At 37.8% G+C, this 27,291-nt stretch overlaps 6 protein-coding genes across 9 annotated transcripts; 5 read left to right on the top strand and 1 right to left on the bottom strand.

The window, feature by feature from the left end:
- The first annotated feature begins 80 nt into the window (after nt 1–80).
- LOC104806913 (protein PLASTID MOVEMENT IMPAIRED 1-like) lies at nt 81–3,166 on the top strand. Its single transcript, XM_019201629.1, is given in 3 exon segments — nt 81–2,092; nt 2,095–2,171; nt 2,244–3,166. Coding segments are annotated over 3 exon segments (2,493 nt in total). The 5' UTR covers nt 81–504; the 3' UTR covers nt 3,072–3,166.
- A 733-nt stretch (nt 3,167–3,899) lies between these two features.
- Nucleotides 3,900–5,798, top strand: LOC104806912 (probable cysteine protease RD19C). Its single transcript, XM_010532023.1, has 4 exons — nt 3,900–4,390; nt 4,558–4,677; nt 5,030–5,276; nt 5,375–5,798. Exons 1-4 carry the CDS (start codon nt 3,923–3,925, stop codon nt 5,650–5,652), a joined length of 1,113 nt encoding a protein of 370 aa, XP_010530325.1. The 5' UTR covers nt 3,900–3,922; the 3' UTR covers nt 5,653–5,798.
- A 2,682-nt stretch (nt 5,799–8,480) lies between these two features.
- LOC104806909 (floral homeotic protein APETALA 3-like) lies at nt 8,481–11,629 on the top strand. Of its 2 annotated transcripts, XM_010532020.2 has the most exons (7): nt 8,484–8,760; nt 8,856–8,922; nt 9,015–9,076; nt 9,296–9,395; nt 10,109–10,150; nt 10,867–10,911; nt 11,228–11,629. In XM_010532020.2, the coding sequence occupies exons 1-7, from the start codon at nt 8,573–8,575 to the stop codon at nt 11,426–11,428; spliced, it is 705 nt and encodes a 234-aa protein (XP_010530322.1). In that variant the 5' UTR covers nt 8,484–8,572; the 3' UTR covers nt 11,429–11,629. The 2 variants fall into 2 exon arrangements, with proteins under 2 accessions (XP_010530323.1, XP_010530322.1); XM_010532021.2 differs by lacking the exons at nt 10,109–10,150; nt 10,867–10,911; nt 11,228–11,629 and adding an exon at nt 9,694–9,919 and having other exon boundaries at nt 8,481–8,760.
- A 1,159-nt stretch (nt 11,630–12,788) lies between these two features.
- Nucleotides 12,789–15,813, top strand: LOC104806911 (floral homeotic protein APETALA 3-like). The gene is made up of 7 exons (XM_010532022.2): nt 12,789–13,072; nt 13,168–13,234; nt 13,327–13,388; nt 13,608–13,707; nt 14,317–14,358; nt 14,981–15,025; nt 15,351–15,813. The coding sequence occupies exons 1-7, from the start codon at nt 12,885–12,887 to the stop codon at nt 15,555–15,557; spliced, it is 711 nt and encodes a 236-aa protein (XP_010530324.1). The 5' UTR covers nt 12,789–12,884; the 3' UTR covers nt 15,558–15,813.
- A 1,651-nt stretch (nt 15,814–17,464) lies between these two features.
- LOC104806908 lies at nt 17,465–22,165 on the top strand. 3 transcript variants are annotated; one of them, XR_770682.1, is made up of 9 exons: nt 17,465–17,622; nt 18,998–20,216; nt 20,324–20,601; nt 20,741–20,792; nt 21,047–21,195; nt 21,322–21,408; nt 21,502–21,630; nt 21,719–21,869; nt 21,967–22,165. XR_770682.1 is itself a non-coding variant. In XM_010532019.1 (9 exons), the coding sequence occupies exons 1-9, from the start codon at nt 17,554–17,556 to the stop codon at nt 21,806–21,808; spliced, it is 1,944 nt and encodes a 647-aa protein (XP_010530321.1). In that variant the 5' UTR covers nt 17,465–17,553; the 3' UTR covers nt 21,809–22,165. The 3 variants fall into 3 exon arrangements, 2 of the variants coding, with proteins under 2 accessions (XP_010530321.1, XP_010530320.1); XM_010532019.1 differs by having other exon boundaries at nt 18,998–19,697; nt 19,827–20,216; nt 21,719–22,165; XM_010532018.1 differs by having other exon boundaries at nt 21,719–22,165.
- A 2,248-nt stretch (nt 22,166–24,413) lies between these two features.
- Nucleotides 24,414–27,291, bottom strand: LOC104806907 (uncharacterized TPR repeat-containing protein At1g05150). Its single transcript, XM_010532017.2, has one exon. It carries the CDS (start codon nt 27,001–27,003, stop codon nt 24,607–24,609), a length of 2,397 nt encoding a protein of 798 aa, XP_010530319.1. The 5' UTR covers nt 27,004–27,291; the 3' UTR covers nt 24,414–24,606.

The raw sequence follows: 27,291 nt of genomic DNA, 5'->3' as shown, positions 1-27,291 counted from the left end.
CACCTGCCCGCCATTAAAAATTTCAAATCCCAAGAAAATCTTTGACTATCGGTAAATTTACATTTTATTTTCTTGAACGGAGAGATTAAAATTAAATTTTGATTTGATGGGAAAATATGTACAGTTGTCATCGGTGCCATGTCTGCCGACGTGTCAAATTCTGTGTCAAACATATGCAACACGCATATTAATGATGTAATAGCGAAATGATATCTAATCAGATCTCGACTTTCAAGTCTACCTGTGAATCCGGTTAACCAATTTAAAACCGGTTCAAACCGAACATGTCTCAGACCGGTTAACAGATGACCTAACCGCTGACAATAGATTTATTCGGGGACCAGTTCTCGTCTCTTTCAGACAGATATCGCCGCTACGTTCTCTCCGAATCTATCGAGTTACAAAAAGAATTTCGGCATTTAATATTCAATCTCCTTATCTCCTTCCAATAACAAAAAACAGAACCCGTTATCTTTTTTGTTCTGTTTTTTTTTTGCCGGAAAAATGGCCGGGGAATATTCCGGGAGTCGGAGCTCCAATACGCAGCGTCTGGCTGAGCTCGAGGTTCTGAGCCAACCCATTTACGAGAAGCCTCAGTTTCCCGCCGGAGGAAGCCGGAGAACGGCCTCACTCGCTCTCCCACGCACCTCCGTCCCCTCCGTCATCTCGTCGGGAGATGACGTCAGCGCAGCACAAGCCGACAGCCTCGCCGTCTCACGGCCTCGGTCGCGGCGTCTCTCGCTGTCTCCGTGGCGGTCGAGGTCGAAACTCGGCGAGGACGAACCGGAGAGAGAAGCGAAGGTCACGAGATCGAGTCTGGTTCAGAGCAAGAGCATCAAGAAAACAGAGGAGTCGGCGAAGGAGGAGAGGAAAGGGATATGGAATTGGAAGCCGATTCGCGGGTTGTATCGAATCGCGATGCAGAAGCTGAGCTGTCTGTTCTCCGTCGAGGTTGTCGCCGCACAGAATCTCCCGCCGTCAATGAACGGTCTCCGGCTGGGAGTTTGCGTGAGGAAGAAGGAAACCAAAGACGGTGCCGTTCAGACAATGCCGTGTAGGGTTTCTCAGGGAATGGCGGATTTCGAGGAAACTCTGTTCATCAAGTGCCACGTGTACTACTCGCCGGCGAACGCGAAAGGTCCGGCAAGGTTCGAGGCTCGTCCCTTCATGGTTTACCTCTTTGCCGTCGACGCGAAGGAGCTCCAGTTCGGGAGAAATGTAGTGGATTTGAGTGAGCTGATTCAGGAATCTGTGGAGAAGATGAACTATGAAGGAGCTAGGGTTCGTCAGTGGGATATGAGCTTGGATTTGTCTGGTAAGGCCAAAGGAGGTGAACTGGTTCTGAAACTAGGAATTCAGATCATGGAGAAAGACGGAGGGGTCGGGATTTACGGTAAACCGGGTGATTTGGGGACGAAATCGAGTAAAAAACCGAGGGCTTTCTCGGGTTCCTTCGGGCGCAAGCAATCAAGGACATCGTTCAGCGTCCCGAGCCCTAAGTTAACGAGCAGGAGCGAGGCTTGGACGCCGGCTGTAGGGATCGATCCGGTATCGGATATTCAAGGCATCGAGGATCTGAATTTGGATGAACCGGAGGTTCAGGAAAAAACAGGGGAATCGGAACAGAGAGCTGAAGATGATCTGCCCGATTTCGAGGTTGTGGATAAAGGAGTCGAGTTTGATGACGACAAAGAAACTGAAAATTCCGATGGAACGGTCGGAGAAAGATCGGTTGAGATCAAGGAAATGGTGAACGATCCAACTCACATGCTGAGATTAACCGAGCTGGACTCGATCTCGAAACAAATCAAAGCACTCGAGTCGATGATGAAAGACGAGCGAAACAGAGGAGACGAAGAAGAGTCTGAAACAGAGTTACAGAGGCTTGATGAAGAGGAAGAGACGGTGACGAGAGAGTTCCTTCAGTTACTTGAGGACGAAGAAACCGATGAACTCAAACCCTATCATCACGAAATGGGGATTTCTGAGCTTAGAGCTGGCGAATCTGCAGACTCGGAATCCGAAAACTACCTCATGGATCTCGGAAAAGGCATCGGTTGCATGGTTCAGACGAGAGATGGAGGATATTTAGTCGTATGAACCCCTTCGACACCATTGTCTCAAGGAAGGACACTCCGAAACTCGTTATGCAGATCTCGAAACCAGTTGCGGTACTGTCAGAACATTCATTACTTGACCTACACGGAATTGAAACTGAAGCTGAAACCGAAACCATCTTACAGGTTCTGCTCGAACCAGAAACTGGATTCGAGCTATTCCACAAGATTGCGGGTTTTGGGAAGGAGCTAAATTCGCTGATAACATCGGTAATGCCGATGGATGAACTGACGGGCAAGACTGCAGAGCACGTAGCCTTCGAAGGAATCGCATCAGCGATCATACAAGGACGAAACAAGGAGCGAGCAGACGCCACGGCGGCAAGGGCTGTGGCCGCAGTGAAAACGATGGCTAATGCGATGAGCAACGGAAGAAGAGAGCGAATCTTGACCGGAATCTGGAATCTTGACGAGATTCCGTTGACCGCTGAAGACGTTTTAGCTGTCTCGTTGCAGAAACTGGAAGAAATGGCGATCGAAGGGCTGAGAATTCAAGCCGATATGGAAGAGGAAGATCCTCCGTTCGAGATTTCGGCGGCCAAAGCGCACGACATTCCGCTGAGATCGGCAATTCCGCTCGACGAGTGGGTCAATAACAGGTCCAGAGACAAGCAGAGACTGACGCTAACGGCGACGGTTCAGCTCCGGGATCCGGTGAGGAGATACGAGGTTGTCGGAGGGCCAGTGGTCGGGGTGGTTCAGGCTGAGGTGGCGGCCGAGGAGGAGAGGTATAAGGTGGGGAGCGTTCATGAGGGAGCGGTGAAGCCGCCGTCGGAGGTGGCGGAGCGGCGGAGGTTGACGGCTGCGCAGTGGCTGGTGGCGTACGGAATGGGGAAGAAGAAAGGGAAAAAAGAGAGCGTAAAGAAGGAGTTGATGTGGAGCTTGTCGTCTAGGGTTATGGCGGATATGTGGCTTAAGACTATCAGAAACCCTGATGTGAGATTGCACAGCTGAAACGGAGAGGGAGATACACATATACATACACACATACATATATATACAGGCAAGTGTATCTGTATGTGTAGATGAGGGGCTCATTTTCAATGGGTTGTGCTTGTGCTTCTACGGTAGATATTGTTATTTTGGTGCATTGATTGTTTGTGATGATTATTGCCGCAAATAAGAAGAAAAATAAAAGAAAAATGAATAGGATATTAATTTATATATGCATAAACATATGTGTGTATATCGGCGGTAACCTATGAAGAAGATTGGTAACACAGGGAAATTAATAAAAGATATTATTAGTAGGATGAATTTTTTTAATAAATAAATACTTCCAGATGGACTGCTTACATATTTTAATAATTAAATAAAATTTATACACAATTTATTCCGAATACCTTTTGAAAAATGGGATACCCAAATTAGGTTAGAACCTATTTGTTTGAATGAATAAACATAATTGAATTTTTGGGGTGAATAAGAACATATTCATGTATCGTATTGTTCTTGATCATACCTGACGGGACGGCGATCGCCTAGTGCAACCGGAGAGCATTGTGGTCGTCCAAACCGAAAACGGCATGAAGTTCACAGAAATTATTTATCGTCTTCAACTCTATACGTCACCGTTTTACCCTGTGAATTTTTCCTTCCGGTATCATCACTGCTTACGGAAGCCGTGGCTGTTGCTATGTGTCGCTTTCTGGTTGCTCACTCCCCAGAAGAAAATATCAAACTATCAGCCAATAATATTATGACACGTGTGATGACAATCTGCCAATAATATGTTGACACGTTTCATAACCTAATCCCATAAGAATCATCCCAGCGCCGATGGTCTCCCGTATCTTCCAACAATAATGGATCGTTTCATCTTCTCTCTCTCCCTCTCTCTCTCCCTCTCTCTCACGTCTTATCCAATCGTATCTGTCGCCAGCCCCGGCGAGATTGACGCCGGATTCGATAATCCGATAAGGCAAGTGGTACCGGAGGACCATCTCCTCCACGCAGAGCACCATTTCTCTCTCTTCAAGTCCAAGTACAGTAAGTCCTACGCGACTCAGGAGGAGCATGACTACCGATTCCGAATCTTCAAGGCGAATCTCCGCCGATCCAGACGTCACCAGGTTCTTGATCCCTCCGCCGTCCATGGCGTCACCAAATTCTCCGATCTCACTCCTAAGGAGTTCCGCCGCCAGTTCCTCGGTCTGAAACGGCGGCTCCGTCTTCCGGCTGATGCTCAACAGGCGCAGATTCTCCCCACGAACGACCTTCCGACTGAATTCGATTGGCGCGATCACGGTGCTGTAGCCCCTGTTAAAGACCAGGTATGGAAATTTTCTGGATCCAAACCTATTCGTCAGTAACATGTGGATTTCTTGATCTGTCTCTCTGTCTTGAGAGAACGTCTGTGACTCAGTTTTTAGTCGATGTATGTTTCTCTTCCATTGATTGTGGATCATTGAGACTAAGTAGTGAATTTTATTTGTGGAAGGGCTCTTGTGGATCGTGTTGGTCATTCAGCGCGACGGGTGCGTTGGAGGGAGCTCATTTTCTTTCGACTGGAAATCTTGTCAGCTTGAGCGAGCAGCAACTGGTCGATTGCGACCACGAGGTTCTGATTATTTCGTTTTACCTCTTATTGTTTGAATGAATAAGCTAAGATTGATGGTTAGAGTGTTGTAGCGTTTGATGTTTCTTCAAATTTTGGGCTTAAAAGATAACCTAGAACAAAGACTTAATCCAGCGCATCTGCACGTTCGGACTAGCCTTTAAAGTTGGACCCTTGTTGACATGGTTCACCACTATGGATGGAGTACGAAATAGAAATGAACCAACACCGGTCCTATGGATCACCCACTTGACAAGTTTAGGATGGTAATTGGTTGTGACAAGAATCGGCCTATTGGCAATCTTATAGAGCCATCTATGGATGATTCTTACTGTGGAAACTGTCTCATTCGCAGTGTGATCCTGAAGAACGTGGGTCATGTGACTCTGGTTGCAATGGTGGGTTGATGAACAATGCATTCGAGTACGCACTCAAAGCCGGCGGCCTTATGAAGGAGGAAGATTACCCGTACACAGGACGTGATGGTAAAGTTTGCAAATTCGACAAGAGCAAGATCGCTGCAAGGGTTGCTAATTTCAGTGTTGTCTCATCGGATGAAGACCAAATTGCTGCAAATCTAGTGAAGCACGGTCCTCTCGCAAGTAAGTTGAAGCTATCTCAACTAAAATCCCACTATTTCTCGTAAATCTTTTATTCCTGATTAATACTCGTCTGACAAAAATTTGCTTCTTTTGAGCAGTTGCTATCAATGCCATGTGGATGCAAACTTACATCGGAGGGGTTTCATGCCCATACATATGTTCAAAGCGTCAGGACCACGGAGTGCTTCTGGTCGGATATGGATCTGCAGGTTATTCTCCGATCCGCCTCAAGGAAAAGCCTTATTGGATCATAAAGAACTCGTGGGGAGCCAACTGGGGAGAGGAGGGGTACTACAAGATCTGCCATGGCCGCAATCTCTGTGGTATGGATACAATGGTCTCTTCCGTTGCTGCCGTCCATACCTCAACTCAGTGAATGGTTATAGGGTTAACTACAGAACTGAGTCTAGACTCGTTGGGGTATTTGCTTCGTGTGTATATAAAACATAAAACCAGGATTTGAAACTGTTCGTTCCCTAGTATTGTTGCAGGAGAAGGTGTCAAATTCCCTGCTTTCTGTTAGTGTAAGAACAGAAAACACGGTTTGCTGTAGTGAAATGCTATATGGATGAATAAATATGAACTGCATCTGATACACCACAGGAAATGGACTGACATCTATGCAGGCCTTGATGTCGCTGAATCCTGGTGAAACCGTATACGATTTTGTAAGTATGTGGGATCTTTAGAACTCGAATGTTTTTAAGAAAAACCGATTTTTTTAGAATTGAACCGATTTTTACAAAAAAAAAAGCCAAAAAATCGTTTTGTTTTAAAAGAATCTAAATTTTTCTTAATAAAAATCGATCTGAATATAAAATAATAATCGATTGGTATATATATATATATATAGAGAAATGAAAGAATCGAACTAAATCATTCTGGAACCGAATCCAAAACTCACATCTCCAAATGTAGGAACGTGTGGACTTTCGTTTATTAGGAGTGGATAGTTCGAATTTCATTTTGATTATTTTTTGCTTTTTGCAAAATTATATTTATTCCATTTTTTATATTAAATTTGGAATAGATTTGATTTTTATACTAGTCTGAATTTATATTGTTTTGATGGAATCTGCGATCCATGAGCGGAAAACCGTGGTTTCAATAGATGTACTAAGACAAATCATTTTCAAAATGTTTAGATATTAATATTGAAACTTGCCCAGATGATATTTAGATTATACAAAATATAAAAAAAATAAGTAGATATTAAAATAGATGATTAGGAAATAGTTTGGAAATTAAAATACTTTTTAGAAAGAAACACATATTTCTAAAAAAGATATTTTTAATTATTTATCTAGTATTCGTTTTTCATTATTGGTGAATTTTTAACCCTCAAAAGACTAGTAAACAGTTATACCACTTGTCTACGTATACCCAATTTTATCGAATATAGATTTTAGTATTCACCAAATATTCAGTAGTTTAATTATATTTTATTTCAATAATTTTGACTAGTTTTATGAAAACTCGAACCACGTTTGTAAGTCTATGGCAACATGTTTATAACTTCAAAGCCATGACGAGTAGGCACGTCGACAAGACATTTACTTCGGCGGAAGACAACGTTAACCTCTCCAAAAAAAATAAAATAAAATGTTTCTTTTGTCACAAAATATATTATTTACCCTAAAAAAATTTATGTCATCATTAAAAAAAAAAGGAAATTACCCATCAGATTCAGCTCCCATAGGCTACACAAATCTATGGGCCAATATGAAAGCTCCGCGTTCTATTATTCGGTAGTTCTTTCGGGCTTTGGTAATATTTTGATCTAGTTATTTTTTGTTTTGATTTTTATTTTTATGAAAAATCATCTAAAAAGTTCACGAATATTGATCCAAGAAGAACGGGGTTTATAGCCCGTACATGGTAACATGAGACGTGATAAAACATATCAAACAAAATGTTTTATTTTAGAGAAAATCTCATATATATACATATCCAAACTCTTTAATTAAAATGCGACATATAAATACTTAAATAATTAATTTGACAATTTAATACCTCAACTATTATATTATTCCAATTTAGTACCCAAATTCCTACAATTATTGCCAGTGTATAATTTTGAGTCTAACACCGTTTATTATCACGTTTTCGTTAAATTTTTGCTGAGTTGGATGACACATCACTAATCTTTCTCCACATAGAATTTACATGTTAAAGACCCAAATCACAAAATTAGGATTCATTATCTTTTGTGAATTGACAATATTTTAGGAGTTTGGATACTAAATTAAACAATATAATAGTTGAGGTACTAAATTATCAAATTAATTGTTCAGTTATTTATATATCATATTTTAAAGAGTTTGGGTAAGGAAATTTCTGACATCCAATTTAAAAAATGCATTACCATTTTAAAAAAATCTTATTTTATCTGAGAAAACATTTTAGTATAATTTTAGAATTCATTATATTTTCTTTTCTGAAATTTTACATTTTCATAAATTTAAATGAAAAATTTATATACAGATTAAAGTGCAAAATGATGCAAAAGTAAGGGATATTGCAGATTTTTATGCAATTATATAATAAATAAATATGATTTCATTTAGAGAGAAAATTATTTTTTTTGTGTTGTGGAAGAATGATAACCTTTTTATTCAAGAAATGATTATGAAACATCAGTTAGAAAAGATTTTGATTTAAATTATTTATTAGGTTTTATTACAGAGAAACAATCAATATCTCCCATTATAGAAATATATCACATATACATATACACATACGTAACTATATATATGTATGCTATCTTTTATATTTAGTTGTATGTAATATGTATAGTTGTATACCACACCGAATTAATTAAATCTCCCGTTTTAATCGACTTGGGAAACGGCCACCGAACCATCGTGGTCCACGTCGCCGTTAATAAACGCTGAGATCCGTACGAGTTAACGGAGTTCCGTGAAAAATTAACGGAAAGCAAGCAAAGAATCACCCTATTGTTCCCATCCGAGACCAAAGCTTTTAAACTAAGCAGTGTCATGTGATTAACCACTCCATGGATGTCTGTTCCCACTTTACATAAAAGGAAACTCCATCGCCAAGTTTTCATGAACTTCTGAACTTACCATTCACGGATTCGGAAACCCCTTTCTATTTTTAGTAACTCTCGTGGGTCCTCCTCTTTCTTCACCTCTTTCACTCTTTCACTCTTTTCTCCTTCCTTATCTCTCCCTCCCTCCCTCTCTCTCTCTCTTCCCTCACCACAAAAACAAAGACTAACCCTAGAAACTAAAGCTTCAGGGATCAAAAGGGTTTTCTCTTTTTCTTCTGCTACGATGACGAGGGGAAAGATTCAGATCAAGAGGATCGAGAACCAGACGAACAGGCAAGTCACATACTCGAAGCGAAGAAATGGTCTGTTCAAGAAGGCCCATGAACTCTCCATTCTCTGCGACGCTAGGGTTTCCGTCATCATGTTCTCTAGCTCCAACAAGCTTCACGAGTACACCAGCCCTAACACCTCGTACGTGTGTTTTGGTCTCCGAAACCCTAATTAACCCTAGATTCAGCACTTTTTCCTCTTTGACTTGATTTTCTTTGGGAGATTTTGGTTTGTAGAACGAAGGAGATCATCGATATGTACCAAAAGGCTTCGGGAGTCGACATCTGGGCCTCTCACTACGAAGTTCTTCTTCTCCATCTTTTCCTCAGCCAGATCTGCAAATTTCTTGTGGATATATGTCTTGAAATTTGAATCTCTGACGTGTTGTCTCGCAGAGGATGCAGGAGATCAAGAAGCAACTCCTCGAGACCAACAGGAATCTCAGGAAGCAGATAAAGTATGTTTCATTTTTAGGGTTTATTTTCTGGGTCTGATAAATTATTCGGATCCCCTTTTTTTGCCCATCAACCCTTTGAATCACTTCAATATCTTAAATTATCATGCAAGCTTCGGACACTAGATCACGAATAAGAGTAATCAACCACATATATATATATATATATATGTTGAACCTAGGATCCTGTCCGGATTAATGGCGGATTTCTTGTATCTGTAGGCAGAGGCTGGGTGAGTGCTTGGATGAGCTGGAGATTAACGATCTGCGTCGTCTTGAGGAAGAAATGGAGAACACCACGAACCTCGTTCGCACAAAGAAGGTCCACTATACTAAACTTTGTATTTGTTTCGCTATATATGTTGAATCTACCTGGGATCTTGTCCTAGGTTTTTTTTTTTAAATTTCATAACAAAATTAAAGACGTCTTCTTCCATTTTGTTTTTAGGGTTCTTTTTTATATTTTGATTTAGGGTTTGCGGTCTTTTGGTTAGGCTATTTTAAGCATTTGCTTACAGAAGATTGCTTATTGTCGTTATGTTTGTTAAATATGGAAACTTTTTTTGTTAAAGTTAAATATGGAACCTTCTATTTGATTTTGTATGTTAGCGTGGATTAAGTTTAAATCTTTATTGCCACTTAGTTTTTTTTCCTTTTTTGCCTTTTCCGCCGCCAATTTACAAAGAGAGTGTAAGGTTTGCATGTCTATTAGACAAACAAACACTGTAGTTAAGGGTGTTTTGGTAATTATCAAAGACATTTTCATAGGTAACGTGGTTTGAGGTTATTAACTTGGTCTGTGTTGGAAGTATGAGAGACAGTTGATTAGATAGACCGATTTGACAATATTCATGACTCATAGTATAACCAATTTAGGAATACAATCACATGTCCATATACACACAAACATATATAATAATGTTGAAACTAATCAATCAAGGAGGAAATCAATTGTTTTGATGGTTTGAAGTTTATTTTGTATCTTAGTATTTCTAATGTTACTGATATTTTTGTTCCTTTGCATTGATTATACAGTTTAAATCGATTGGCAATAAAATTGAAACCACCAAGAAAAAGGTAATATACGTATACATATACATACATACATATATATATATATATTCTATAGTTTTTTGGCAAAGGCGTGTGGGTATAAAATGTTATGCCTTTTTCTTGTTTGGATATTCGGGTTTGAACCCCATTTGACATTCCTTTTGTTCACGTTCCTCCAAAACAACATGTCGATAGAATGTATCTTAATTTAAATTATTTTTTCTCGAGTTTTAGTTCGGTTAGGATTTGGCCACTATAATAATTCTTTTAGTTAAATGGAATTATAATTTTTATTTATGTGTTATTTGGACTTTACAGATGTGGATCTAAAAGGAAACCTAATTAATCACGTTCGTCGTGGATTACTGGATTTGGTTTGGTTAACTCAATTCCATGGTTAAAACTTATTAAAAAAATCAATGAATAAATAAACTTATATATATATATATATATCACTTCATGTTTTCTAAATATGCCTATTTTGAAGTTTTGTAGACCTTTGTTCGGATTTCAATGTTTTGTCCTCGAGCTTATCAATGAACAAAAACAAGCTCCATGCATTGATTTGACCTTCTGTTTTTTTTCCCCTATAATTCATTTGGAGAAACCATTTTGTGTATATATATATATTGAGAGAGAGAGAGAGAGAGGAACCGGGTTTATGATTCCGACCAAGCTTTAATGTGATTTTGTGGTACTTGTATTTGTATACAATTTTTTTATGCCATTTCTCACTGCAGAACAAAAGTCAAGAAGACATACAAAAGACTCTCATACATGAACTGGTAAGTCCTGTGTTTGTTTCTGCTTTGTTGTTTACTTCTGGTTTGTTCAATCCGCACGTGCATGGAGCCTCCATGCACAGTACGTAGAGGAATACAGTCCTACAGAGCAAATATCCCATTCTGTGCTCTGGTAAGAGATTGATATTCGTACGTAGGTATGTATGTATATATATATGTATGATATTTGTCTCCAAACCAGAGCTCTATATAGCAGTACCCATGACTTCAAGTACAAAGATGTCACATTTGATCATATGATTCATACAATCAATATATACATATATATAAGAGTAAATGTTATGAATGATCTATATAGGAGCTTAGAGCAGAAGATCCTCACTATGGACTGGTCGACAACGGAGGAGATTATGAATCGGTTCTCGGGTACCATCAGATAGAAGGATCTCGGGCATACGCTCTCCATTTCCACCAGAACCACCACCACTACCACAACCAATCCTCCCTCCACGACGGAGCCTCCGCCTCCGATCTCATAACCTTCCACTTGCTCGAATGATCGACAACTTCTCTCTCTCTCTCTCTCTCTCTATATATATATATATGTAAGATCAATCGTCAAAATTATGTGTTTATGAGTTAAGCATTAAGAGTGTGGTTGGTGCCTGTAATAACAAAGATAGAATCTCTCGTGAGAGAGGGTGTGACCTCTTTTGTGTTTGTTGGAGTTGAAAAACCTAGCTTGCTGTTTCAAGAATCACATCATATTATGACTTAATGTATGTATGTATGTATGTATGTATGTATGTATGTATGTATGTATGTATGTATGTATGTATGTATGTATGTATGTATGTATGTATGTATGTATGTATGTATGTATGTGTATGTATGTATGTATGTATGTCTCTGTGTGTGTGTATGTATATATGTATGTATGTATGTATGTATGTATGTATGTATGTATGTATGTATGTATGTATGCTTAATTAATGACTAGTTTGTGTAGGTGTGAGTATTATGATTGATTTTGTAATGTAGATGGACCGTTTCTACATGTCCGGTTATAAAAAAAATAATATGAGAATACAGTCTTAAGTTAAATTGTGTATTTTGTGTTTATAGAATGAAAAAAACCCCTCAATTTTTTTATTTTAAGACTAATATTTTCTTTAAAAACTGACAACGAAATTGCGGTGACCATTTGTGAGAAAACTGAATTGTTATATATTTGTTATATAAACACCTTCTATCAATTACATGCTACTAATCTATTAAAAATAAAATTCGAAAAATATCTTCTAATTAAAATTATTTCTATTGTTCTGGAGTATATTTTATGAAAGAACTGATCTAGATGGGTGATGTTTCTACTGAATTTTGATTTAAATTATTTATTAAGTTTTATTACTGAGAAACAATCAATATCCCATTATAGAAACATATCACATATACATATACATATATATATATATATACGTAACTATATATATGTATGCTATCTTTTATATTTAGTTGTACTATGTATACTACATCGAATTAAATCTCCGTTTTACTCGACTTGGGAAAACGGCCACCGAACCACCGTGGTCACGTCGCCGTTAATAAACGCTGAGATCCGTACGATTTAACGGAGTTCCGTGAAATATTAACGGAAAGCAAACAAAGAATCACCCTATTGTCCCCATCAGAGACCAAAGCCTTTAAACGAAGCAGTGTCATGTGATTAACCACTCCATGGATGTCTGTTCCCACTTTACATAAAAGGAAACTCCATCGCCAAGTTTTCATGAACTTCTGAACTTACCATTCACGGATTCGGAAACCCCTTTCTATTTTTAGTAACTCTCGTGGGTCCTACTCTTTCTTCGCCTCTTTCACTCTTTCACTCTTTTCTCCTTCCTTATCTCTCCCTCCCTTCCTCTCTCTCTCTTCCCTCACCACAAGAACAAAGACTAACCCTAGAAACTAAAGCTTGAGAGATCAAAAGGGTTTTCTCTTTTTCTTCTGCTACGATGACGAGGGGAAAGATTCAGATCAAGAGGATCGAGAACCAGACGAACAGGCAAGTCACATACTCGAAGCGAAGAAATGGTCTGTTCAAGAAGGCCCATGAACTCTCCATTCTCTGCGACGCTAGGGTTTCCGTCATCATGTTCTCTAGCTCCAACAAGCTTCACGAGTACACCAGCCCTAACACCTCGTACGTGTGTTTTGGTCTCCGAAACCCTAATTAACCCTAGATTCAGCACTTTTTCCTCTTTGACTTGATTTTCTTTGGGAGATTTTGGTTTGTAGAACGAAGGAGATCATCGATATGTACCAAAAGGCTTCGGGAGTCGACATCTGGGCCTCTCACTACGAAGTTCTTCTTCTCCATATTTTCCTCAGCCAGATCTGCAAATTTCTTGTGTATATATGTCTTGAAATTTGATTCTTTGACGTGTTGTGTCGCAGAGGATGCAAGAGACCAAGAAGCAACACCTCGAGACCAACAGGAATCTCAGGAAGCAGATAAAGTATGTTTCATTTTTAGGGTTTATTTTCTGGGTCTGATAAATTATTCGGATCCCCTTTTTTTGCCCATCAACCCTTTGAATCACTTCAATATCTTAAATTATCATGCAAGCTTCGGACACTAGATCACGAATAAGAGTAATCAACCACATATATATATATATATATATGTTGAACCTAGGATCCTGTCCGGATTAATGGCGGATTTCTTGTATCTGTAGGCAGAGGCTGGGTGAGTGCTTGGATGAGCTGGAGATTAACGATCTGCGTCGTCTTGAGGAAGAAATGGAGAACACCACGAACCTCGTTCGCACAAAGAAGGTCCACTATACTAAACTTTGTATTTGTTTCGCTATATATGTTGAATCTACCTGGGATCTTGTCCTATAGGTGTTTTTAAAAAAAATTTCATAACAATATTAAAGAAGTCTTCTTCCATTTTGTTTTTAGGGTTCTTTTTTATATTTTGATTTAGGGTTTGCTGTCTTTTGGTTAGGCTATTTTAAGCATTTACTTAGTTTTTTTTCCTCTTTTCCTTTTCCGCAGCCAATTTACAAAGAGAGTGTAAGGTTTTCATGTCTATTAGACAAACAATCACTGTAGTTAAGAATGTTTTGGTAATTATCAAAGACATTTCCATAGGTAACATGGTTTGAGGTTATTAATATAATGTATTAACTTGGTCTGTGTTGAAAGTATGCGAGACAGTTGATTAGATGGACCGATTTGACAATATTCATGATTCATACTATAACCAATTTAGGAATACAACCACGTCTATGTATATACACACATATATAATATAATAATGTTAAAACTAATCAATCAACAAGAGAGGAAATCAATTGTTTTGATGGTTTGAAGTTTATTTTGTATTTTAGTATTTCAAATGTTACTGATATTTTTTGTTCCTTTGCATTGATTATGCAGTTTAAATCGATTGGCAGCCAAATTGAAAATACCAAGAAAAAGGTAATATATACATATATATATATATATTCTATAGTTTTTTGGCAAAGGCGGTGGGTATAAAATGTTATGCCTTTTTCTTGTTTGGATCTTCGGGTTTGAATCCCATTTGACCTTACTTTTTTTTTTTCACATTCCTCCAAAAAAAACATGTTGTGGATTATAATTTTAATCCCATTTAACAAGAAACCTAGTAGGTTCAGATGTGGATTTAAAAGGAAACCTAATTAATCACGGTTCGTCGTGGATTACTGGATTTGGTTTGGTTTACTCATTTCCATGGTTAAAACTTATTAAAAAAAAATCAATGAATAAATAAACTTATATATATATATATATATATCACTTCATGTTTTCTAAATATGCCTATTTTGAAGTTTAGTAGACCTTTGTTCGGATTTCAATGTTTTGTCCTCGAGCTTATCAATGAACCAAAACAAAGCTCCATTGATTTGACCTTCTATTTTATTTTCCCTATCATTCATTTGGAGAAACCATTCTGTATAATATATATACATATATATACACAGAGAGAGAGAGAGGAACTAGGTTTATGATTCCGACCAAGCTTTAATGTGATTTTGTGGTTACTTGTCTACATTTTTTATGACATTTCTCACTGCAGAACAAAAGTCAAGAAGACATACAAAAGAATCTCATACATGAACTGGTAAGTCCTGTGTTTCTTTCTGATTTGTTATTTACTTCTGGTTTGGTCAATACGCACGTGCATGGAGCCTCCATGCACAGTACGTAGAGGAATACAGTCCTACAGAGCAAATATGCCATTCTGTGCTCTGGTAAGAGATTGATGTTACGTACGTACGTTTGTATGTATGTATATATATGTATGAAATTTGTCTCCAAACCAGAGCTCTATATATATAGCAGTACCCATGACTTCAAGTGGTTACAAAGATGTCGTATTTGATCATATGATTCATACAATCAATATATACATATGTATAAGAGTAAATGTTATGAATGATCTATAGGAGCTTAGAGCAGAAGATCCTCACTATGGACTGGTCGACAACGGAGGAGATTATGAATCGGTTCTCGGGTACCATCAGATAGAAGGATCTCGGGCATACGCTCTCCATTTCCACCAGAACCACCACCACTACCACAACCACTCCTCCCTCCACGACGGAGCCTCCGCCTCCGCCTCCGATCTCATAACCTTCCACTTGCTCGAATGATCGACAACTTCTCTCTCTCTCTCTCTATATATATATATATATATGTAAGATCAATCGTCAAAATTATGTGTTTTATGAGTTAAGGATTAAGAGTGTGGTTGGTGCCTGTAATAACAAAGATAGAATCTGCCGTGAGAGAGGGTGTGACCTCTTTTGTGTTTGTTGGAGTTGAAAAACCTAGCTTGATGTTTCAAGAATCATATCATATTATGACTTAAAATAATACATGTATGTATGCATGCTTAATTAATGATTAGTTTGTGTATTAACCATTTTTTAGGTGTGAGTATTAATTATGATTGATTTTGTAATGAAGATGGACCGTTTTCTACATGTCCGGTTGTTTTTCTTACTCGGAACATTCCATGTCTGAATTTTGTGTTAGATAGACTGTTCATTAGATCGCACGAGAGTTCCAAGAACAAGGGAAACCAATGAAGTCTTTAAATTGTCCATTTCTTTTTTTTTTCTTTTGTTAACGGTAAATCATATAAATATAAATATTTTTACAATAGAGAAAATCCGTAAGATAAATTCCTAAATTGTCCATTTCAGACAGAAAATAAATAAAAAAAATCAAATTTGTGACCAACTAGTCGATAAAATCCTACAATTTAATTTATACTTCTCCAAAACCAAGTTATAAATTCGATAAAGTGATTAAATTATTGAGAAAATATTTCCGAAATGTTGATTCATTGAACCACACATTATATATCCAAGTTCGCAAGTATACAAAATATAAATATTTGTTAAATATTCTATCTTGACTACAAAAGCAAAATTTTATATAAAATAGTTATTTTTAATAGATTTTTTTATTAATTTTAAAATTTATAATTCTGTGTATGCTTTTCAGATATGATATATATACTATATGACTTTTGTAAATATTAATCAAATACTTGATAAAGATTACAAAGAGGTAGTAGAGAACTGAGTTGGTCAATTTATAAAATTTAATTTTGATAATTTTAGTGACTAAATTTTCGTTTTAAAATCCTAATGTATGTTGAATAAAAATTTCGTTTTTGTTCTTTTTTTTTTGTTTATTTTGTGATAAATCTCAGATAATTATGTCAAGGTGCTGTTGTCTGCCTTGTAGTTTCATCATGGTTCGCTCTTTAACCTTAGTTCCCACATTCTGACATATGTGATGGTTGTCATGTTAAGTTTTCATATTATTTTATTTATTTTATTATATTTTCTCTTCAGGCATACACGGCAACATTTGCATTTAATTCATTCCATAGTGGACAACCCAACTCAAAAGTAATTAAATATACTTCTTGGAATAGTATTAAAATATAAATTTAAAATTATAAATATAAAAATAAATAATATTTTTTTTTGAAAAGAAACATATAGTTTCATTAAGAATCGAATTTAAACCAATTAAAAAAAATAAAATTTCGAATCTAGAATTTAAAATATTTTAATAAAAATCGAATCAAAATTCTAGAATGAGGAGTAAGAAAATCATAATTTCCACAAAATCAAAATTATAAAATTTGTAAAAAAAAGATTCTTTTAAATAGAATAATTAGGGCCGATAATCCCATTATTAAAGAGGTGTAATAGTTCTATTCAGAAAATGTTCCGTGTGTGATTGCATTTTACTAAGAATTATAGAGAGCGACGAAGAGTTAAAATTATCTATTATGGGATTATCTTTATAATTTTCCATAATTTCTAATACATTCCATATTTTGTATATAATTACTAAAGTTTTAAAATCGATGCTCTACTAATATATATTTTGGTACGAAAATTAAAAAATACATTGATATTTTATTATACTGTTTAACGAAAATAGGGAATATTATTTCGTTTTTTTTAAATGAATTTTTATATTGATCGAATTGCAGAAATTTTGAATAAAAAAAATGTATCGGTCTCACGCTCGATCCCTCAAACCTCCTTCACCGTTTAAACTTTTCTAGAGAGAGACTGAAACGAGAGAGAGAGAGAGAGAGCGCTCGGTCGGCCGCCGGACATGGGGGCTCTGGCTCCGGTGACTCCATGGTTACCCGAAGATGACCTTCTCTTGAAGAGCGCCGTCGAGGTGAGATTCCATTTCTTCGAAATTCGTTTCACCTTTTCTTCTGTTTCCATATCTGTCCAATGTCTTCGATGCGGAGTTTGAGCTGTTGTTTCGATTCGGCCGTTTCGCCTCCATGAACGGTTGTTTCCGTAGCTGATTGCTGGGTTACTCATCTGTATTGTAATGGATGGTTTTTGTGGTATTTGGTTCCTGAATGTGCCATATCCTGATATTAATTGAGTTTTGGGATGATAAATTGGTTGCTAATTTCGAGGATACAGTATAATTTGTGTGACAAATTATTATTGAATCCAATTAAGTGGTTTCTATACAGGAATTCTGGCCTTATATGGTAAATTTAAGTGATATGGAAAGTGTTTGTGGAAAACGATGTGCTATTTTGAAATTGCACTGGATGATTCTTGTGTTCTTAAAACTAAGCATATGTGATCTGTCTATGGTAATAATGGTATAAGCGCCTTTGACAGCCAAAAGATTGTTCCTTTTTGAAACTGTCTTGTCTTGGTTCAGACCGTTCCCTGTTCTGAGGTTGATATCAACCTTGCCACCGATGTGATTTTGTTGGAACAAATATTCATCCAGTCTTCTTGACAGGAAGGGTTATTGAGTTTGGTGTGAGTCTTTGATTCAAACATGCCTTGCCCAGAAGCAGGCTTGGATCCGGTTTCGACTTTTGTAGGCGCCAGTTTGGTGTTTCTGTTTCAGCTTTGTAAATTATGTTTTCGTTGATTTTCGTTTGTTGTTCTTACATGTCTTAGCAATTTACATCTTGCTTGATTGTGATGTTTAGCAACGTATTGTCTTCATATTTGCGACGTTGGTTACAATAAGCATTTGGAAATCCTTGCATTTCTAATCAAGTAGCTTCTTGGAAACATACTTTAGCCTTCCTTTTCACTTCCAGTTTTCCATTCAAAGCTGCTTGATGAGGAGATTGATGTGTAAACATGTGGAAGAACTTTCCAAGTCTTTGTTTTCTTTATTTGTGATATTGAGAATTAAGTAACATGTTAACATGATGTTATGTGGTATTTGACGACCAAATTTGGCTGCCTTCATTCTGGGTGAATCACTTATACATGAAGCTGCTCCTGTCTATATATTCTGCTATTTAAGTCTGATACCCTTTCCTAACTGATCTACTGCTTCTCTCTCTCTCTCTCTCTCTCTCTCTCTCTCTCTCTCTCTCTCTGTCACGCACACACAGTATTTTGGATCGAAATGTTTCCTATTTTTTCATAAAAGTGGAAAGATTTGTGTTTCCTCTCGGTGACTTTTAAGTTTATTATCACTGTGTTGGATGTTGTGATTTATCATTTAGCCTGTTTGGCTTCCAGCAGTTAAGTATTCACCTGTCTCTGTAATTAATTTTCAGGCTGGTGCATCTTTGGAATCACTTGCTAAAGGTGCAGTGCAGTTTTCCAGAAGATTCTCTATCAGAGAACTGCAAGATCGATGGCATGCACTCCTTTATGATCCAGTTGTTTCTGCAGAGGCCGCGTTTCACATGACTGAGCTTGAACGCTCTAACTCTAATATTCCTACAAAGTTTGGCAGAACTGGATATTCAAAAGAAAATAAGAGTTCAGTTGGGAAGAGGAATGCTGAAAATGTTCGCAGTTCCTACTATTCCTCGCGAAAGAAATTTCGGTTTGAACTATTTAATTCGATGGATCTAGGCATCCTTGTTCCGCCAAATGACAACCATTTCATTGGCAATGGAGAAGCAACTCATTTGGGGCTTGAAGATTCTCACATGGATATTATCCATAACGCCTTTCCTGAAATTTTGGCTGATGGTTGCTGCATGGGAGGATTTAATAACCCAATTGAGGATGGTCATCCTGTGCAGGAAGATAATTTACAAGGCAAAATCCATCATGTAGTGACAGGGGATCTTGCATTCACGCAGAATGCATGTTCTTCTAGATGTAATGCCGTTCATGAAGACTCCGAGATGAACTTAGAGATGGCTGCTCAAGAACCCAAAATTGCAACACCTAGTACTGATTGCTTCCTGGCAGAGCTTTCAAACTCTCTTTTCAATGGGGTGGATTCTTTCATGAATGTAGAAGGTAAAGACAATGACAAATCGTATTATGATGGTCTTAGCTCACTTTTGGTAAACTCCACAGATAACACGAGCCAAGGGGCCTTGCCTAACTCTACTGAGCAAAAATCATCTGCTACACAAAATAATTCAGGAAATGGCAGTCTGGGTGATCATGAGACATCTGAACTGGATGGGACAAATGCAACGAGCTCATCAGAGGTCAAACCAGTGTCTGGCTCACCTGCCATAGATCCTCATCCTGAGATAGTTGATGGTGTTATCTGTTGTGTGTTAAACACAGACCACCCTGAAATTCCTTGCAATGAGGACATATTTCTGCCCAGTAGCTGTCATCCGATGTCAGTTTCTTCCTTAGCCCGACGGAACTTTAAAGATTCTGGTAATCAAATATCTACATCTGTTAGAGATATCTCGGCCTGTAAGGAGAGAAGCACGGGCTATTCAGTGCACATGCCGAAGAACCCTGGACGAGTACAGGTGTCTTCTCAAGGAAAGCTAGAGACGGGTCAGCCAAGTCAAGGTACTGATTACAGAGCATTCCCAAGTATTAAGTCACATATTACCACTCCCAAGGCTATCAATTCTGGTGATTTTGCTGCACAGACATGTTCTAATACTCATCTGCAGGGTCGATAGATGGAAACAACGCAGTTGCAACTATACAGTATATTCCTAGAAATTCCTCTATGGGTTCTGATGGCCATGAAAATTTTCCCAAGAAGGATATTGGAAACAGCAAATTGGAACAAGGTGCCCTAGCAGTTGACAGTCAGACACATGCAGCAAATGCTGGTGATGGCTCGATAGAGATGGTAGTTTCGGAAGAGGAGGTCAATCCAACCGTAGATGAACATCTGAGCGATAGTGATGAAGAGTTGCCTAATTATTCTGACATTGAGGCTATGGTAACACATAATTTCTATTCTCATCATGAATGGTTCATATTTCCAAGTATAAAATGTTGTTGCTGGTATTCATTATTTTACCTTTCAGTTTGTATTTATATATTATGCCTTAACCCAAAAAGATGCACTGCCAATTCAGATACTTGATATGGATTTGGATCCTGATGATCAAGATATTTATGAGCTAAAAGGTAATTCAGCATCTCTCACATTTGGATTGTTTTTGTCTTTTATGTGTTCTACTCAATTATGTGGCACAATTATGCATATTCGCAAGTGAGCATGAGGGGGGACCTGCGAAATACTTTTCAGGCCGCAATTTCTGTGACATTGTTTCGTGGAAATATAGGTTTTCCTTGAATGGTGTTCACAAACATTGTTTGATGTTCGAAAACTGATCTGTTTAGTTCATAAAGTAAATGACTGACTGCATTTTCAATTGCAGTCTCCAAGTATCAGAATGAGGACACCAGAAGAGCAATTATAAGACTTGAACAGGCTGCTTACTCATACATGCAAAGAGCCATCGCTTCACATGGCGCTTTTGCTATTTTGTATGGTAGACGTTCAAAACATTACATCAAGAAACCTGAGGTATTTCAATTTATAGCGATTTGGAACATCTTTCATTCCTGCTATTATCGTTTATGATCACACCTGTGAGGAACGAACGAAAATTACGTTTTGAGCATTGTTCTTCTGTGATCTTGTACTACATAGATTCTGCTTGGTAGATCAACAGAAGACCTCATCGTGGACATTGATTTGGGAAGAGAAAAGGGTGGTAGCAAAATATCTCGTAGGCAGGTCAGATTAGAGGCTGCTTTTATTTATTCGTTTTGTAGGTTAAGTTTTATGAGAACTATCCCTAAATCCTTAGCAAACCTCGTGGTTTCGCAGGCCATCGTACGTTTGGAAGATGATGGTTCTTTCCGTATGAAAAATCTTGGGAAGTATCCTATTTCGGTAAATGAGAAGGAAGTAGATCCTGGACAGAGTTTAGTCCTAAAACCCGATTGTCTGATTGAGGTTTGCCCCCGGATAATACCTTTGACAACACACTCATGTATGGCAAAAGTCGGTATTTATCCTCGATGCGGTTAAACTGTTGTTGCAGATACGGGGAATGATATTCATCTTCGAGACAAACGAAACACGCGTCAAGGAATACCTGAATAGCATCGAGAAGGTTGATCGAGATGGGTAAATCCCAGATCGATTTTACGAGCTTCTTCTTGTACTGATCAAGAAGGTGTCTGTTTTTATAGGTAGCCTTGGTAATTATTATTATTACCCATGCCATTTTCTCGTACTAATGTTTTTGTTTGTAGCTTGTTTTTTTTTTACCTAAGTACCTTGCCGCAGGGCAGGAACCATCGTTCAGACCGAACTAGGGTGTCTTCTTACATCTATGGTTGACGACGTGTATAGCAGATCCGATTTTCTTTTCCTTTCTAGGCTTCACCTCTGGGATATGAATTAATAATAAGAATACGAAGAAAAATTTGTCTGGATTCTGGGTTTTGGTTGAATTCCGGGTATTATGATTTGGGCCTTGTGCCAGGCCCAAAAATGACCACATCTAATCACTTCCCTCAAACACTACGCCACGGCCGAAGAAGATCTTTTGTTTAAAAACATTTATTTTAAACTTTTAACATCTATAAATCCAAATAGACTTTAAAAAAATTCTTAAATATTTTTCCATTAAAACTTCGATCGACAACAAATTCAAAGAAAATTTCTAGTTTTATAAAACCTCAAAAGTGTACATTTATAAAGATATATATATATATATATGTATGTATACATATGTGTGTGTATACATATGTGTGTGTATTTTGTAGTTTTCATTCTTTTAGACTTATAGATAAATTTGAATGGTAGATCCAAACTTACGTAGTTCAACAGTTAAAATGTGGGTATTTAGCCTTTATTTCATCCGAATTCGAATCTCAACTTTCAAGTAAAAGGTGGTAGTTACTTTTAAAATCAAATGATGTCTATTTTTATAAATTTTTAACTTGGTTTACCTATAAAAAAAGGATTTTCTATCCCTTGCAAGACATTATTCTTCATATTAATAGCCTAAATAAATATAAAATTTTTAAATTATCTTATATAACAAGAATTTTGAATTTTTTTGTCAAAATATATAAACTTTCTAAATATTATTATAAACGTATTGCGAGGTTTTATAGCAATATTTACAATTTTTTTTAATTTTTGTAAAAATTTAAATTCATATATTTACATGGCGATTTTTAAAAGTTCATATTTTTTAATCTGAAAAGTTCATGTTTTTTAAACTATTGTTCCTGATCTAATGAAATTGAAAGTGGCTCTTTTTCATTCCTCGAAAATTTCTTATCGAATTTCTAATGATAGAATTCAAATATCGACTTATCAAATGGTTCAATCTTGCAAAAATCTCATTTGTGGTGTTCTTATTATGCCAATATTAGATTGTGGTGAACATGATTCTAATAATAATATTGCACAAGTTAGTAGAAAATGGAATCAGTCCACAAATATTTAATTAAATTTATTTGACTAAAATAGTGGTGACCCCTCATTTTCTTTAATCAATATAAAGTTTCTAACCGAAATTGCTCGTAATTATAATGATGCTAACAGCAAAGTTAACCCTCCTCAGTCACATGAATTCATCATTACCCACTTCTTCTTTTTCTCTTTTAATATGAAATATATATTATGAATTGTCAATTAATAAACAATGCACAACCATATAATCACGTGGACGTAACAGCAGCAATCTAGGAACATATTTGTCTATTTAGTTGATTAACCATATGTGTTTTCTGGTAAATGTTGATTAACCATAATACAGTAACTATGAATCACTGTTACAAAAGTACTAATCGATATTTGGTTTTCGATTGAGGCGTGATCGATATTTTTAGTTTCCATTCGGTTTTATATCAGATTCAATTAAATACGATTTATTTTCACTTTGGAGTTTTCTTTATAAAAATATATATTTTTTAAATTATGTTTTACATTCGATTAGAGTTCGAATTGTTTCGGTTCTTCCAAATATATTCAATTCAAACATATTTATGCTTTATTCGAACTGAATTTGAAACTTGAAATGATCAAAGCCAAACGATAAAAGTGAATCTAAAATTAGGGTGGAAAACGGATCGGATATCCGAAATTTTTTTAGATATTCATATTCGTATCCGATCCATACAAATATTTAATTTTGTTATCCGTATCCAATCCGTAATTCCGCACATCCGTAAAAAAAATTGCAGATATCTGCGAATATCCATATCCGACCTAAAATATAATAAAATTAAAAAAAAATAGAATTACAAAACAAATTCAAACAGATATAAAAATATATATAATCTATCAAATAAAACCGATATTCAAATTTCGAAGTTCATAATATAAACATCCTAAATCAATACAAATACAAATACAAATACAATCATAATACCACTTTCAAACATATTCAAAATTTAAAAGATTATATATCATAAAGATTCATATTCAAAAGATTAAAAATTTTAAATTTCCAAATATAGAAAACAAAACATGTATTGAATCTTTGTGAAAAAATTTGTAAAGATTAATCCTGCATACCAAATTATTATTTTTTATTTAATAATATTATTAAGAAACACAGATAATTCGAATTTGATATATGTATTCGATACAAATATTTTGAAACAAATATTCATATCCGATTTGTGAACTCGAACATCTGAATTTTCGATGATGTTAAGGATATGTGGTTAAATGCCCTGTATGATATCTAAAATGTATAATCATCAAACACCAGATGACCAGAAAAAATGTGGAAAAGAAATATTAGTGTACAGAAAAGATGGACAGATTTCTCACAGACAAAACACTGAATCAGTTAAACAATACACACAAATCTAGAAAAGGGCTACACAACTACAGAGAACAAAGATTTTGCAGATAGACACAATCGATTCAGACAAAAGAAAAGAAAAGTGGTGCAATGAGTTCTCAAGTGGCAATCGGTTTCTTATGAGATTGCGTTGAGAAGCAGACACACTTGGCTTTCATGGCTTCACCCTCGCTCCCATATTCTCGGAACTTATATTCATCTTGCCTGAAAGCAGGAGGCACTTTCCCTTCACTGTAACATTGGTTACAGAGACTAAACCGGCTCTTCATTTCCTTAAACCGGGACCCGATGATCGGATACCGACACACTGAGCATACGTGGTTTACATGGCGGTTTCTGTCGCCGGTTTCGAGTCTGAGAACAGTAGACATGACCCCAAAACCCCAGTCCGGATCATCGAACATGATGAGGAACTGGTTGAATGTCACCGTCGATGTATCGGTCTCTCCATGAACTTCTAACATTTCGCTGATCCCGTGTGACGGGATGTAAATAGCTCTCAACAGTTTGATGTACCTTACAGCATCAGTTTTCGTGATCTGAGAACTTCCTTCGTTCACAGGTCGCCATAGAAGAGCATCGAAAGCAGCCCTTTTCCGCTTGTCTGGATGTCCACCGCATAGAGGGGCGATTATGGCATAAAACATACCGAGATCCACTCTTCCTGAGCCAGTATCATCAAGAACCGAGAGGATTTTCTCGTTTATGGCTTTGATTGCTCCCTGGAAAGTTTCGGGCTTCAGAACATTAAGCAGACGTCGGAGGATTTCTTCTAAGCTGGGTTTCCGTATAGATTTTTGCGGGCCTCCATTGCCAGAGTACGAAACAGGAACATCGTTGTCTCTCATTTCCCTCCGCAGTGCCTCCACATCGCATTTCGTCAGCCTTGTGACTCTTTGGAAAGCTCTAATTTGAAGGGCAATGGCTAAATCCGGCCTTAAAGTCGTCTTATCGCCCACAATCTTGAACTTGGAGGGTTCCACAATGATGAATGGGCTATCTCCATTGCCACCATTTCCATTGTTCTTCACCTTTTTCTTCTGCAACTGTTTCAGATGTGATACAGCATCGTGTAGCTCGACCCGGTTCGTCATTTTTAGTGCCTCCTTCAGTGCCCGCCTAGCTTCTTCGGTTTCTCCAGCACCCAGTAAAGACACCGCCTTGTTGAGCTGAGCCCGCCAATGGTTAGGCCACACGGCCAAAACCCTCGTGTACATCTCGGAAGCCCTCTGAAACCTACCCAAGTCCATGTAAAGGCCACCGAGATTATACAGAGCATCGACATGGCCAGGTTTCAAGTCGATAGCTCTCTGGAAAACCTCAATAGCTCTCTCGTCTTCGCCCATGGCATGCAATGCCGATGCCAAATCACAATGTGCATCAGCGTAATCCGGTTTCAAGAATATAGCCTCCTCTAACGCCTTCACGGCTGCTCTATACTCTCCTACCCCAAAAAGTGCGCTGCCCAGAAGTTTCAGAGCTCTATAATGGGTGGGACATAGAATTGCGGCTTCTCTATAATACTCACAAGAACTCAAAACCATACCTTCGCCTTCAAGGGCGATACCGATATTGACATAAATCTGAGGAAGTAAGTAAGCCCACTGATTGCCGCCAGACTCAGCAGCTTCCAATGCCAACAAGAACTCTTCTTTGGCCTCCTTGCACTTCCCCAGAAGGAAGAGACAATTTCCTGTCCTGAAATGAGGCCGTACGTCTGTCGGCTGCAACTCACAGGCTCTCTTGAAGCTAACAAGAGCTTCTTTGAACAACTGGTGCTCATACAAAACCCTACCAATGGCCATATGCCCATCAAAAGCTTCCTCTCTCGATCTCGCTCCGTCTGCTCTGCTCCTCAGAACACCCAGTTCCTTAACGAACACTGCATGATCGTGACCTGATTCTTCCCAGGATACTCTTTTCTCCGTTACCTCCGAAGACGGACCCAATTCTCTCGACCATCCCGCGTCGGAAAACGCATCCAGATTGTCGGCCTTCAGCTTCCCATCTTTCTCATGCTTTGATTTCAATCTCTTCACCAGAATCTCCAAATCGTCGACGAGCTTCCACGTCTCGTCGAACACGATTCCGTGGTTCGGCGATACCGCCCACGCCGCAGTCCTCTGCTTCTTCTGCGCATCAACAGCTCTCTCGTCGACAATGGAAGACGACGAAGCCTCCGAGCCCTTTGTATCGTCGACATTCAGCTCGAGCCCTAAAGCATCAAAGTCCCTGTCGACATCTCCGGCGCCGTCGTCGTATGTCCGGAGGAGACCGTCGTATGTCAAACCCTTGTCTCCGTCGATGAAATCGCCGTAGGTTCGGAACACCTCGTCGAGAATCGCGCTGATCTGTTCGTCGCTGAACCTGACCCTAGGGTTCACAGCGACGACGAGAGCCGCCATCTCTTCCCGATTCAACCCACCATCGCGGTTCCCGTCGAATTGCTGAAATATCCTCTTCACCTTCTCCGATCGACTCCCTCTGGTCGCCATTTTCGCCGGAGAAAGAAGCCCTTTTTACAAAAATTACGACTCAAAACAGGGAATCCAAGGCAACGGAGAGATACACAGAAGTTGACCCGAGAAGAGAAACAAACGCAACAATGAAGAAAAGGAAAAATTCTTGCGGAATTGGGAGAAACCCTAATGGGCTCTGCGCCGAGGATCGAAGTCTGATCGGAGCAAGATTGGTTCTTTCGGATCCGCAAAGCCAAGCCTCACTTCTTTTTCTTTGGTTTTTGCTTCAAGGAAAAATAAAATGAAATTAATTATTTCTGGTGT

The sequence above is a fragment of the Tarenaya hassleriana genome, unplaced genomic scaffold, assembly GCF_000463585.1.
Source record: "Tarenaya hassleriana unplaced genomic scaffold, ASM46358v1 Cleome12, whole genome shotgun sequence".
NCBI classification, from domain to species: Eukaryota; Viridiplantae; Streptophyta; class Magnoliopsida; order Brassicales; family Cleomaceae; genus Tarenaya; species Tarenaya hassleriana.
This window is presented reverse-complemented; position numbering and strand designations above follow the sequence as displayed.